The sequence below is a fragment of the Chlorocebus sabaeus genome, chromosome 11 (genome assembly GCF_047675955.1).
Source record: "Chlorocebus sabaeus isolate Y175 chromosome 11, mChlSab1.0.hap1, whole genome shotgun sequence".
Taxonomy (NCBI): Eukaryota; Metazoa; Chordata; class Mammalia; order Primates; family Cercopithecidae; genus Chlorocebus; species Chlorocebus sabaeus.
Window position 1 is genome coordinate 6389987 of NC_132914.1, and position 14153 is coordinate 6404139.

The window sequence follows — 14153 nt, forward strand, 5'->3', positions numbered from 1 at the left end:
CAAACCACCCAGGTTTGACCAACCATCTGCCATGTGCAAGTTGCTACAGAGAATTTAAAGTTGAACGAAGTCAGCTTTGAGGAACTCTAAGACTGATTTAACTAGAGGTCTAGGCATTGGAATGGAATGCAAAGAGAGAAGGTTGGCAACAGAAATTGAGGTGGTCACAGTGAGGTTTGAATGGCAGCAAAGGCATGTTAGTGAAGGTTTATGAGCAAGGAAACAAAAAGCATGGCCACACTTCAGGGAAATGGTATCACAGAACATCTTACCTTCTTGGGTCATGAAGTCATCTTCAGCAAAGATGTTAAAGTTGCCACACAGCCCACAGGTCTTGTTGAAGTATCTGTCTGACAGCAGGACTTGAAAGTTGCCGCTGCCATCGATCCTGGCCACAAAGCCATAGGCCTCACCGGACAGCTTGTAGTACCCAGCCTCAGTTTCTAGATACAGCCCTTTGGAGGCATAGGGCATGGAGACGCTGGAGGGCAAAGGCTAAGTTCAGAAGTGGGCTTCTCGTGCATTTTCTGGATGTCTCTCCCACCTTCTAACCTCGACCCCATGTTGTACGGTTCAGACCGCGATGCAAAGTGGCTGAGGACCTAGAGCAGCCATCGGGAGACCTGGCTCCCACCCAGCCCTGCTACTCCCTTCCTTAGAACATTGGCTTCCATTCTCTGCGCCCCAGCTTCCTCGTCTAAAAATGAGGGGTTTGTGCCAGGGGATCCCTAGGGTCCTTTCTGAGACACTCTGGGCTTACCTTTTGTCCCCCTGTGTCACAGTACCATTGACAAACAAACGGATGTCAAAAAATTCCCCAAGATACACGGAGAGGCTCACTCTCTTGCCACTCTGGAAGTCCCCTGAAAGAGAAAAAAGTAAATAGTGGTGACTATTACTCCCCTCAAAAAATGAATACATTAAGAATCTTATCTACATAACCTCTCAGCAGAAAACGCCCCAAAAACTCTTTACAAGTGAGCAACAAAAAATCTCCCTAAAAATCTCATTTTCTCACCCATTTTTCCATTCATCTAAAAATAATTATGGAGTAACTTCTGGATACATAACCCTCAGGTGGGCTCTTAAAAATCACAAATGAAAAATCTAAAAGCATGATCTCTTGCTTCCGGAAGTTCACAACCTGTGCATAAACAGAAGACAAACGCACAATTGAGTATAAGGCAGCAAACAAAAAGGCAACACTGAGTTACTGGTAACAGGTGCTCTAGGAGAGTGTTATCCATTCATTGAGACAGGGTTGTGCTCTCCCAGGTTGGGGTGCAGTGATGTGAACACGGCTCACTGTAGCTTGCACCTCCTGGGCCTAAGCAATCCTTTCACCTCAGCCTCTGGGGTAACTGGGACCACAAGTATGTACCGCCACACCCATGTAATTTTTCTTTTTGTAGAGACAAGATCTCACTGTGCTGCCCAGGCTGGTCTTGAGCGTCTGCCCTAGCAGTGCTATTTAAAATGGTATCAGCTAGGCGCGGGGTGGCTCACGCCTGTAATCCCAGCACTTCGGGAGGCTGAGGCGGGCAGATCACAAGGTCAGGAGATCAAGACCATCCTGGCTAACACAGTGAAACCCTGTCTTTACTAAAAAAGAAAAAAGAAAATTAGCCGGGCGTGGTGGCAGGTGCCTACAGTTCCAGCTCTTCAGGAGGCTGAGGCAGGAGAATGACATGAACCCGGGAGGTGGAGCTTGCAGTGAGCCGAGATCGCGCCACGGTACTCCAGCCTGGGCAACAGACCAAAACTCCGTCTCAAAAAAAATAAAAATAAAAATGGTATATTAGGACAGCCCAAATCAGAATCCCTGGGCTATTTGTTTCAAACGGAGATTCATGAGCTCTGCCTAAATTTACTGAATTTGATTATTCAGGAGTTTACAGATTGTGGGGGTCAAATGCCTTACACAGCACATGGAAATAAGCCCACACTAAATGGCTGACAACGGAAATGTCTGAAGATCCAGACACATGATAAAACAGGCTGAGAATGGTATAGTTGTGAGGGCTGAACAGGGTAACAAGGGTGATGGTGGCCAGCATGAAAGAGGAAACACAGGCAAGAGACATTTTTCACAGCACGACCAAACCTTAGCAAGCCTCATATAGTTTCTGAGAACTGCTACTTGTGCTGGGTCTTTAATATCCAAAGATAACTAATTGGTCATAAGAATCAAAAGAACCAGAAGGGAAAATATAGAGCCTGGTCTCAAGCCTTGGACACTGAGAAATTAATGGAAATAGGGAAGATGGGGCAGCCAGAGAAGACAAAGAGCCCACAGGTGGGGCACGATGCCTTGGGGTCCTGAAGGAATGGGGCGTAGGACTCAGGGGTAAAGCTGGTCTTAAAAATCAGCAAATCTTTCTCCTAGAAGGGATAGGGGAATATGGCTTCTTATCTTAGAGGCTCCCAAGGATGCAAAATCACTTAAGCAAGGTACTCGTTCCACAGGAGGCAGCGCTGAGCAGGTGCCACAGGGGAGCCCGGAGGTCCCTATGGCTGTAAGTTTGAAAAGTAAGGCCTGCAAGGCTCAACGAACCAAGAATTCAGCAGAAAAACCAAACAGGAGAGAACCACACGGATATGGGAGGGAAGGAGAGCCCCCGTCCTCCTAAACAACAGAGGAACCTGCCCACACAGGCTGTGGAGCTCGGGGCGGCCCAGGCAGCAGACCCTGGGGTAATTTGCCCATCATCACAGAGCTAGTCAGTGATGAAGAGCTGGGACTCAAGCCGGAGTGCTGTTTTAAATAAGTGAAGGGCTTGCTCTGTGCAGCTTCAGGAAAGACCAGCATCAGGAAGTCCAAGGGGCAGCCCAGGGCTGAGCCCGTGTGAGGCAGCTCCAGGCAGTCAGGGGAGGTGGGGCTGGCTGTCCCAGGAGCTTCACCTACTGCAGGAATTGGGGCTCCTGAAGGGGATGATTAGGTTCTGGTAACCAGCCCCCACCCACCCAGAGACAAACCAAAAACAGGAGTCTAGGGGCAGGGGCGGGGCTGCATTGTGCCCTTCAGTGAGGGCTGAACTGCATGGCATGGAGATTTCCTGGTCCTGGATGGCTGAGGGAACTTGAAGAGCAGTCAGCCCACACCCGGAGCAGGGGAGTGGCAAGGGAATTCGGGGTTTTGTTTTGAGGTCTTACTCTGTCACTCAGGATGACATGCAGTGATATGATCACAGCTCACTTCACCCTCAAACTCCTGGGCTCAAGCAATCCTATTGCCACAACCTCCCAAATAGCTGGAACCACAGGTGTGTGCCACCATGACCAGCTAATTTTTGTACAGATGGGGGTCTCGCTACATTGCCCAGGCTGGCCCCAAACTCCTGGGCTCAAGCAATCCTCCCACTTCAGCCTCCCAAAGCACTGGGATTACAGGCATGAACAACTGTGTCCAGTCTGGCAATGAGATTTTTCAACGTGTGACCTCGGGAAGTCTACAATTCAGGAAAACATACTATGGCAGCAGGAAGGATCTAAGTGGCTCTTAAACTCTTTTGCTCAAAAAGCATAGTAAAAACACAATTTATGACTCAAGACACACACATTTCATATAATATTTACCCTTGCCGTGTGCCACGCACTTGATATTTTCTATCCTATTCTCTTTAAATGTTAGTTATTACAGATGGAGAAACTAAGGCCTAGGTTTACAAGAGAAAGATTTCTCCACTGCATCACTATTGAATTCAGGGCCAGACACTTCCCTGCACATGGTGGGAGAACCAGCAGCCTCCTGGCCTCTACCCAACTAGATGCCAGCAGCACCCACCCCACAGTTGTGACAACCCAAGATGTCCTCAGGGGGAAAATCACCCCAACTAAGAACCCCTGGTTTCCACTGTGGAAAGAGAACCTACACTCAGGCTTGACTGTCCAGATCCCCTTTTTGCAACACAAAGCTGTGTAATAGGGTATCAGAGTGTTCTGGACTGTGCTAACCACTAATGCAGGGAGAACTCCAGATCAGTCTTGCATTTTATTTGCCTCATTCCCTCGATGCAGAACTCGGGGGATCAGATGATGTGCAGCCATTAGGAAAATGAGCCATAAGAAAAACGAGCCATTAGAAATCGCTGGTGAGCCCAGCAGAGACCCCTGCGCTCCACAGACCTCCAGGTTAGCACTTCCTACAACTCTTAGGAAGAGAGGCTGGCTGTCACCCCAAAGAGGCAAGACAAGCCAGCGAAGCTCTCCCAGAGGCTCCCACCAGGCCCGTGGAACGCAGTGATCAAGGTGCTGAGTGAGGAGTAAGCTCCTCGCCCACGTGTTAGAGCAAAAGGAATCCTGGGACTTTCAGAAGCAGGCCAGGAACTGGAACCACAGTCAGACCTCGGCGCTTTCTTAGACTTTAGGGTAGAACTCACTCATCTGAATTTCCATCAAACACTCTACCTTCTATGCCTGCGATTCTGGTGCAGGTGACCCTCCCCTCCAGACTGAGAACAGGGGTCTGGTCTGACCACGCCATGGAAACTAAGGCTCTGCAGGGGAAGTGACTCAGCAGGCTGTGTTGATGGCTCTTTCTTGGCTGGTTTGGGAGCCAGATCCTGCAGCTGCAGCTTAGGAAGAGCAGTCCCTACAGAGAGCAGGAACCAGGACTCCCATGGTCTCCCTCTGGCCTCTGCACTGCCTGGCAAAGAGCCGTGTCGCCTTGGCCTCGAACCCTGCAGCCTGCCTCACCAGGAGACAAGATCAAGGACGGGGCCTCGCCTTGGCACCAGGTGGCCCTTCATGTGCAGACATAAACACTTTACCCAGGATATGAATAAGGTCCACAGGCACTCGGGAGGAATGTGGATGTGCGATTTACCGTCAAGGAGACAGGATGTCATTGGAGAACAATGGAATAGAAGGTGGGCATGCGCACGGAAACCGAAACTGCAGGGCCCGAGTCCTGGGCTCCTTCCCCTGACCCAGTGCCCCTGGCTGCCCTGACGCACCAGCGCCAGCCCACCCCCAATTCTTCTCCCATACCCCCCAAACCTGCCACCACCACCAACAGGCAAAACAGCCACCCAATTCTCTGACATTAGCAGCATGCTTTTGGTGAAAATGAAACCAATTTACATTCAAGTATGTTTGATCCATAACCTTGTTTAGGCAAACAATCTCCCAGAAAATGGACACTTCACAAGGACAAGTAGTTTATAAGAAAATAGTGACCTGGTGGGGAATCCCACCGAGGGGTTTTGAAGTCAACAGGTCTTCCATGGTCCTTCAAATTCCCGTGTGGCCACTAAAACCCAGAAAACGGTGGCCCGAGAGACCAGACCTCTAGCACAAACCTGTGGGGATTATGAGGGACAGATGCAACTGAAGTGACCCTGACCTCACAGAAATGCCTGGGGGCCAAGCAGCCCCCATCTCTGCATGGCGATTCCAAGTGAACACCCCATGTTAAGCTGGCTGCTTTCAGTAACTCAGCTGGGCTAAGCAGTCACATTTTCAGATAACCTGTCTCCCTTGATGCTCACGGTATCTCCATTTTAAAGATGAGGAACTGAGGCCAAGGTGGGCGGATCACCTGAGGTCGGGAGTTCGAGAGTAGCCTGACCAACATGGAGAAACCCCCGTCTCTACTAAAAACACAAAATTAGCAGGGTGTGGTGGTGCATGCCTGTAATCCCAGCTACTCGGGAGGCTGAGGCAAGAGAATCACTTGAACCCAGGAGGGGGAGGTTGCAGTGAGCCAAGGTCACGCCATTGCACTCCAGCCTTCCAGCCTGGACAAGAGCAAGAATCCGTTTCAAAAAAAAAAAAAAAGATGAGGAATTGGAGGCTAAGAGAGCGTAACTGCCCTTGGAACTCTCAGTGAAGAGGGAGAGCAGAGGAGAACACAGGTTTTCCGACGCCAGCTGTGGCTCCATCTGTGCTTCTATTTCCTGCTGGGGGCAGAGCCACCCAGTTCTGTGGAAAGGAAACCAACGAGTGAGCATAAGCTGATAAGCCCGGTACTGGATGGGTGGAATGGGCAAAAGGGCTTCCTGAAGGAGGTGACAGACAGCCCAGAGGCACCAGCACACCCTATGTGTCCCCACCAGGGACCCTGACATGGGGAGGGGTCTGGAGTTCAGCTGAAATAGGGGAAGGGAGCTGGGAGCTTTTCCAACATGCTAACTTGGCTCTCTGAGCCCAGAACATGAACTCTGTGCCTGGGACTAAGGTATTAGTACATGTTTACAAGCCCGCCTCGAGGCAGGGAGTCCAGAGCAGAGCTGAACAAACGGATTGTGGAGTCCAGACAGCAATCCACCCCCGCCCCTGCCCCCACGCTGGGCACTGCAGTGTCTCCATCAAAATCTTCCTCTGGTGTTTTTTTTTGAGACAGTCTCAGTCTGTGCCCAGACTGGAATGCAGTGGCACAGTCTAAGCTCACCACAATCTCCACCTCCCAGGTTCAAGTGATTCTCCTGCCTCAGCCTCCTGAGCAGCTGGGATTACAGGTGCATGTCACCACACTAGACTAATTTTTGTATTTTTAGTAGAGATGGGGTTTCACCATGTTGGCCAGGCTGGTCTCGATCTCCCAACCTCAGGTGATCCACCTGCCTCGGCCTCCCAAAGTGCTGGGATTACAAGCATGAGCCATTGCACCTGGCCTCCTCTGGTCACTTCTAACCCTCCATTCCCACTGACAACCCCAGAGCCATTACAGGTAGGGGTCTGTATCAGCTCTGCTGTGATTTATAAAATGGGAAAATCTACTTTAAACAAAATCTGGGGTCACCCAAGGTAGGGAGGGCATGAGTCTTCAGCTTCCCAGGGGCAGGGGTGGGGGGGTTCTCTCCAGCTGCTCTTCCAGTTCCTCCCCAGCTGCAGCCTCTGAATCAAATTGGGACCCTCACCTTGGTGCTGAGGATGACTTGATTTGTCATGCCCTGGGGCGTCTCTGGCCTTTTCACTGCCTGCCTGGTTACAACGGCCAAGGCCACTCCACCTACCACCTCTTTCCCTTTCAGGACCATCTTGGCAAAAAACCAGTTTCCTCTCACCACTTCCCTGCTGCACAAGACCTTACACTAGTTCCTCACAGCCTGCAGAATGGACTCAAATTCCCCATCAGACTTCAAGACCCTCCACTGCAGCCTCACCCAATGGCCCAGCCTCTCAGCCCACTCTCCAGTCCCATGCACTCAAAGTCTAGTCACCCACTCTAAAGAGCAGCAGCAGCAGCAGGGAAATTGTTAGAAATGAAATTTTCAGGCCCTCTTCCAGATCTACTGAGTCAGAACTCCAGGGGCAGGGCCCGGTGATCCGTTTGTCACAGCCCTCCGGGTGGTCCTAATGCAGCCTGGAGTTTGGCAACTGCTGCTCCAGCTACACTGACCTCCCCAGGGCTCCACGTCAGAAGCACATGCCCCTTCAGCCTCCCCACTTCTCACGCTGTCCCCATGGCAGGCAGCACCCTCCCCTGTCCTCTGGTCATCCAAAGCTCCTTTCCTGTGGCTGCTCACACACCCTCTGTAAACATCTTCAGGCCTGGTGGCTTACGCCTGTAATCCCAGCACCTTGGGAGGCCGAGGCGGGTGGATCACCCAAGGTCAGGAGTTTGAGACCAGCCTAGCCAATATGGTGAAACCCCATCTCTACTAAAAATACAAAAATTTGCCAAGCGTGGTGGTGTAATCCCAGCTACTTGGGAGGCTGAGGCAGGAGAACTGCTTGAACCCAGGAAGTAGAAGGTTGCAGTGAGCCAAGATCACGCCACTGTACTCCAGCCTGGGCAACAGTGCAAGACTCCGTCTCAAAAATACATAATCTTCAGCACAGCAGAGAACCCAGTGAGCTCAACACCAGGAAACACAAATGAGTGAGACATGCTCCTTATCCCCGAGGAGCTCACGGAGGGGTGGGAAGGATGGCAGTGCCCAGATGTCACATGTGATAGGTTTCCCAGCAGAGTCAGGGCAGCTGGCAAAGATGGCCTCAAGGAGAGACCAGGAATTGGGGGAGCTCATAGCTATAAGCCAGGTGCCAGACAGAGCCTAGCCCAGTGCTGGGCACATGGAGGACCCTGCAGCAGTCCCCACTGACTGATGGAGCAATGATCCCAGGAGCCCTACAGCCCAGATCTCAGGTAAATGTCTGGGTGTTGCCAAAGACCCCCTCCTTGACCAAACTTGAGTGGGCGCTTCTGAGCCCTCTTTTAAATTAAGCCTTGGCCTTGGGCTCTGTCCTTGGCCTGCTCAGTCCAGTTTGTTTTTTGTGGGATTTTTTTGAGATGGAGTCTCGCCCTGTTGCCCAAGCTGGAGTGCAAAGGCACAATCTCAGCGCGCTGCAACCTCTGCCTCTCGGGTTCAAGCAATTCTCTGGCTCAACCTCCCGAGTGGCTGGGATTACAGGCATGCACCACCATGCCCGGCTAATTTTTTGTATCTTTAGTAGAGACCGGGTTTAACTCAAAACTTCTGACCTCGTGATCCACCCACCTCGGCCTTCCAAAGTGCTGGGATTACAGGTGCTTAGCCAGTGTGCCTGGCCTCAGTCCAGTTTTAGTAAGAATCCTGCTGAGTGGATTTAGAAAAGATGCTACCACCCTCAATATGTGATCAGCAAGACTGCCTGACTTCAGCAAGACTCCTGTCAAGCTGGGTTAACCAGAATATCCCCTCTTACTTCTGAGGTTTCCTCTTTGTAAATTTCTACCACTGACCCCTACCCTCCCCCCTCCTCCTTGGCCCCAAAATCTTCACTTTTCCTTGTTGTATTCAAAGTTGAACCCTCTCGTCTAGGCGCGGTGGCTCATGCCTGTAATCCCAGCACTTTGGGAGGCCAAGGTGGGCGGATCACGAGGTCAGGAGATCGAGACCATCCTGGAGATCGAGACCATCCTGGCTAACATCTACTAAAAAATACAAAAAATTAGCCAGGCGTGGTGGTGGGCACCTGAAGTTCCAGCTACTTGGGAGGCTGAGGCAAGAGAATGGCATGAACCCAGGAGGTGGAGCTTGCAGTGAGCCGAGATCATGCCACTGCACTCCAGCCTGGGCAGCAGAGCAAGTCTGTCTCCAAAAAAAAAAAAAAAAAAAAAAAAAACTTGAGCCCTCTCTCCCCCCCCTCCTCTGCAAAAACCCACATGGCAGCAGTCCCTCTTGAAAGTCTTCCTTAGTTGCTTTAACAAGTGTCATGAATATCTTTTAACAGCATGAGCCTGTCCTTTGCCATCTCCGTTCCAAGGCTGGGGCCCCCACGTTTGCTAGGTTTTTTGGCATCCCTCCCTCACACACTGCACACATTGGCTAGTTTTTAGTATGTAGAGGTCACCAAACCATAATCGTCCATCCCTGCCCCTCCCCACCTTGGCAAGCGTCTTCTCCCCTTAGTCCAGAAGAACGTTCTGTCAGCCTGAGAGGCCTGGGATCAAAATCCAGCTCTACTTTTTTTTCCCGAGACGGAGTCTCACTATGTCGCCCAGGCTAGAGTGTATCTTGGCTCACTGCAACCAGGTTCAAGCGATTCTCCTGCCTCAGCCTCCCAAGTAGCTGGGATTACAGGCACACACCACCACACCTGGCTAATTTGTATTTTTAGTAGAGATGGAGTTTCACCATGTTGGTCAGGCTGGTCTCAAACTCTTAACCTCAGGTGATCCACCCTCCTTGGCCTCCTGAAGTGCTGGGGTTACAGGCATGCGCCACTGTGCCAGCCTCAGCTCCACCTTTTATTGTCAGGCCTTGGAAGGAAGATGCAACCTCCATGGGCCTTGGTTCTCCATTGGTAAAACTGGGGTGACTATAGCTACATCCCAGGGTTGTTGTGGGGATACAGGGACATGGCAGGGACAGGACCAGCCCTTCTCCAGGAATACAGGAAGTCCTCAGCATAAGCTGATGTTCTGGATCCACAGGTCACCAAGAAAACGAGTCTTCCCTTTGACAAGAGTTTTACATGTTCCAAAGCACCTTCTCCAATTCACCATTAGCCTTGATGCTGTGGCGTTCCCAGGGCATCGCCTGGACCCAGAGCAATGGACACAGTGAACTACCAGAGAGGATGAAGAATCTCTTCATTCACCCCACGCGGCTCCCGTGGTAAGAGACCCGGGGAAAGCCAAGAGGGGTTACATGTCACAGAAAGGCTGTTCCTCTCCTTGTTCTCAGCAGTGACCTTTTAGCTCAGACACTATTCCAAGAGCAGGAATCCCTCCCCACACCAGGGCTGAGCTCGGTCAGCACTCTGGATTCCTCCCTGCAGTGCCCAGAACTCACCAATAATCGAAAAGGAGCGTTTCTGGCAGTCCCCTGCCAGGAGGTAACTGCAGTATCCCGCAAAGCTGTACATGCTCCCATCAAAGGTGTTGATGAAGTCACTTCCGAAGAGGCTGCATCGGGCCATGGATGACCTGCCGCGAGTCCCTTCTGCACAAAGGGTCCCTGGAGGGGAAAAGGCCACAGGTTGGGCTGGTGATCCCAGGCCACAACTGGGACCATCAGCTCAAACCTCTCTGGCCTCATAGAAGTTAGACTGCCTCTGATAGAAATTGGGCTGTGCGGAGGTATTTTCCATCCTAAATGAGACTAAAGCTGTTGCTTTCAGCTCCCATATACGACCCCAGACTCACAGCAATAACTAAGGAACAGTTTTTCAGGAATCTACTAGTTTTAATGACATTTACTTACTGATTTAAAATGTCATCATGTTCATTATTAAAAATTTGGAGCATACAGAAGAAAACACAAAGAAGCTGGCCGGGCACAGTGGCTTATGCCTATAATCCCAGCACTTTGGCAGGCCGAGGCAGGCGGATCACCTGAGGTCAGGAGTTCAAGACCAGCCTGCCCAACATAGTGAAACCCTGTCTCTACTAAAAATACAAAAACTAGCCGGGTGCGGTGGTGGGCGCCTGTAATCCCAGCTACTCGTGAGGCTGAGGCAGAATTACTTGAGCCCGGGAGGCGGAGGTTGCACTGAGCCAAGATCGCACCACTGCACTCCAACCTGGGCAACAGAGTGAGACTCTGTCTCAAAAACGAGGAAAGAACACACAAAGAAGTTAAAACCATCTGTAACCCAACATTTAGCGATTAGAATTAACATTTCAATGTTCATCTTTCCATTTTATTTTATAGCATACATACAGCTGTGGGTTTTTCATAAACTGGTGACCACCTTGTGCAAACTACCTATAACCTATTTCTCAATAGATTGTAAATCATTCATCGCGCTATTGTATGTACTTCCAATACGCGGTTTTTAGTGGCTGCATCATATTTTGCATCTCAATGTCTATAGTATAGCCCTCTATCGCTAGGTTTCTAGCATGTTTCCATGTTTTAATGTTACAAATAGATTGCAATGAGCATCTTTGTACATAAGTCTAGTATATCTAGTATATCTTGAGCAGGTTAAATTTTAAACAGATCAGACGGTGTGCCTGACACAGACTATGAAGTGTCAGTTCCTCCAGCATCACATGCTAACTCCTTCACTGACCATGGTTGTGTGTGTGCGCCTGTGTGTCGGCAGATGGGGAAATACAGCAGTAAATCTCTAAGCCTTCTGGGTTCCTGGCAAAAGACCCACCTGAAGATGCAGAGTGTGACAAATGTGTATTTTTTTTCCCCCAGACTCACCTGCAGGCAGCAACTGGATGCTGCTGACCTGAGACGCCCAAGTGGAAAGTACCCAAGGTCAAAAGTCCCCTCCCACCATTTACAGGCTCAGAATCTTAGCAAGGGAAGGGCAGCAGTATGATGCAGTGCGGTGGAAAGGGTGTTGGCCTGGGACCCACGAAGACTGACCTCTGATTTTGGCTCTAGACTTTGGGGCAGTCATTTCTCCTCTGACCCTCGGTCTCTTCATTTGTACCATGGGAGGTTCAACTAGGTGACCTCCACAATCTCATCTAAAACTAATAATCCATCCAAGTCTTGGATTTCTTCTTCCTCATGCTGTGGCCCCATAATATAGGGCAGTTCTGTGCCACCTTTATGCGTCTTAATAGGAGATGGCATTTGCAGGCACCTGGTCTCTGCAATACAAGTCAAGGGTAGGAACTCTGCGGAACCTTCACAGGAAGCAACCAGCGGGAGCCTAAGTTGGGGCTAGGCACACAGGGGAGCTCCAGACACACCTGCTGAGTCCCAGAAAAGGGTCACTCCAGATGGCCCTGGGGCAGGAATGAGAAATGGAGGCCCTTTGGTACCTACCTGGCAAGATGAGGGCCAGAGCAAGCAGCACCCCGGCAAATCTGGCAGGAATCATCTGCAGACAAGGAAGAGATGTGAGCTGGTCATTGCTGCCCAGGTAGGTGGCTGGTGTGGCGATTGTCAGGGCATGCAGTAGCAAAAACGTTTCTTTGAAGCAGGAGAGAAGATGGATCCTCATGACCCCCTTTTCACCTTTGAACATGGCCTTCTGTCCCACCCACCCCCAGAAAGCCCTGGCCAGTGCCAGGCCCAAGGGTAACAATCGCTGTGAGCTGGGAGCTGTGGGCACCTTTCCACAGACAGCAGTCCCGCCCAAGACAGGAGGCAAACCCTGCCTTCCCTCCAGGCCAGCCGGGCCTCTCTCATGTCCCTGCCTCCTGAAGCAGCTGGGAGCTAACACACACCTCATTCCTTCCTGCCTCTGCATCCAAACTGGCCAGTAGGAACCATCCTACACTTCTGTGCCCACCACAGCAGCCCAGACACAGAGAATGCTCAGGAACTGCCAACTTGATGGTTTGCTTGTTGGCCCGAGTCTGTACCACGAGGGCCTTCACAAGAGCAAGGGCTGTCTCCCTCGTCTCCAACCCCAGCACCTGGCAAGATGCTTAGCACCCAGGAGACGCCCAGCAAATGTTTGCCGAGTTCATCTGAAAAAATGGACAGGAGTCCAGCAGCCCTGGATGCAGGCGGGCTTCCCTACTATGTGACCCCCAAGAGAGGGACAATTAATCCTGGCTAGCACAGCACACCACAAAAGTCCCTTAGAGCCCCTGCTATAGCCCTCTCCTCTGGGAAAGGTGGTTAAATGAAATGTAGAATCTGTCGCCTGAGATTCACTGGGGGCGACTCCTTTCCTACCTAAGGTCCCATCCGGCCAAAGGTGAAATAAAGCCAATATGTGATATATCTGTGGAAGGAACACTGAGATGTCAGTTACAGCCAGGTCTTGGTCTCCAAGCAAGTGTCCCCTCCCAGTCCTAACACTCAGGTACATTCAGCTGCTCCCAGAAGGTTATCACAGGTGAGGGCAAAGCTCATTCCTACTCACTTGAGTGAAGTACTATGAAACAGTAAAACCCACTGCATGAAGAAAAGCAGGCCCAGGACCCTCAGAGGCAAGTGGAGGAGGGAGTATTAGGATCGCCCCTGGCTGAACTGAATTGCCCCTCCAAACAAAGCCCTTCCAGTCCAGGGACAGAGAACTCCAGCTCCCCAGGAGCAGGGATCAGTCAGTCCTTCATCTTCCTCCCACGACTGAGCCAGTTCTCCTTCCAAAGGCCATACCTTCCCCTGCAATGAGGGCTGCGGGTATCTCCAAGGTCCCTGGGAAACTCAGCCACTGGACAATGGTGCCGCCCACCCTAGGCCATGCTCCCAGCTGCTGCAAAGGCTCAATCAGGTCTGCTACAGCTCCGGACTGTCTTGCTGTTAAGTAGCCCGGGGGCTGTGGAGTCCCCACTGCTGGAGAAGATAAAGCCCAAGCTGTGACATCCACCAACCACCCTCCCTTTCCCACCACAATAGTTGTGAGCTGCCACAACGGGGGACTGGCCTCCTTTTAATTACCAAAAGGGAACAATGAAAGGAAATGGTATTAGAAGTACCTCCAAGCTGATAAAGCTTTGTTGAGTTTGGAGGGAGACCTCCTGGCAGCTGCCTTAATGAACTGCCTTGCCCTCCCCAAACACCCCCCCCCCACCCCCACACTTGATCTCTGGTCTTCCTAGAGTACCCCACCTGGGCGGGATTAACCAGGAATGCCGGTTGCCTCAGGGCAGGCTGATACAGGCTAGGGGGAGTCACACTAGAATACCACAGCTTCCTGATCCAGCTTCCAGGGCTGGGCTCCAGGGAAGTTGGGAAAAACACCTCAACCTGAGCCAACTTTGCTGCTGTGTTTGGAGGAAGGGGAGCACTAACACTTCCTATGCACCCCAGGTATGAAGGATCCGGTCCTGGCCCTGACAAAAACAGTCCACTTGGATC

General features: G+C 51.2%; 1 protein-coding gene across 1 annotated transcript in view; it reads right to left on the reverse strand.

The window, feature by feature from the left end:
- VWF (von Willebrand factor) overlaps positions 1-13700 on the reverse strand; it is a 166457-nt gene extending 152757 nt beyond the window's left edge. The window contains exons 1-5 of the mRNA XM_073020414.1: positions 13452-13700; positions 12165-12219; positions 10224-10388; positions 761-863; positions 273-481 (exon numbers count right to left, since the gene is read on the reverse strand). Of these exons, the coding sequence (XP_072876515.1) occupies positions 273-481; positions 761-863; positions 10224-10388; positions 12165-12219 (532 nt within the window). The 5' untranslated portion in view covers positions 13452-13700. The remainder of the gene's footprint in view (positions 1-272; positions 482-760; positions 864-10223; positions 10389-12164; positions 12220-13451) is intronic.
- Between the last annotated feature and the right edge of the window lie 453 nt (positions 13701-14153).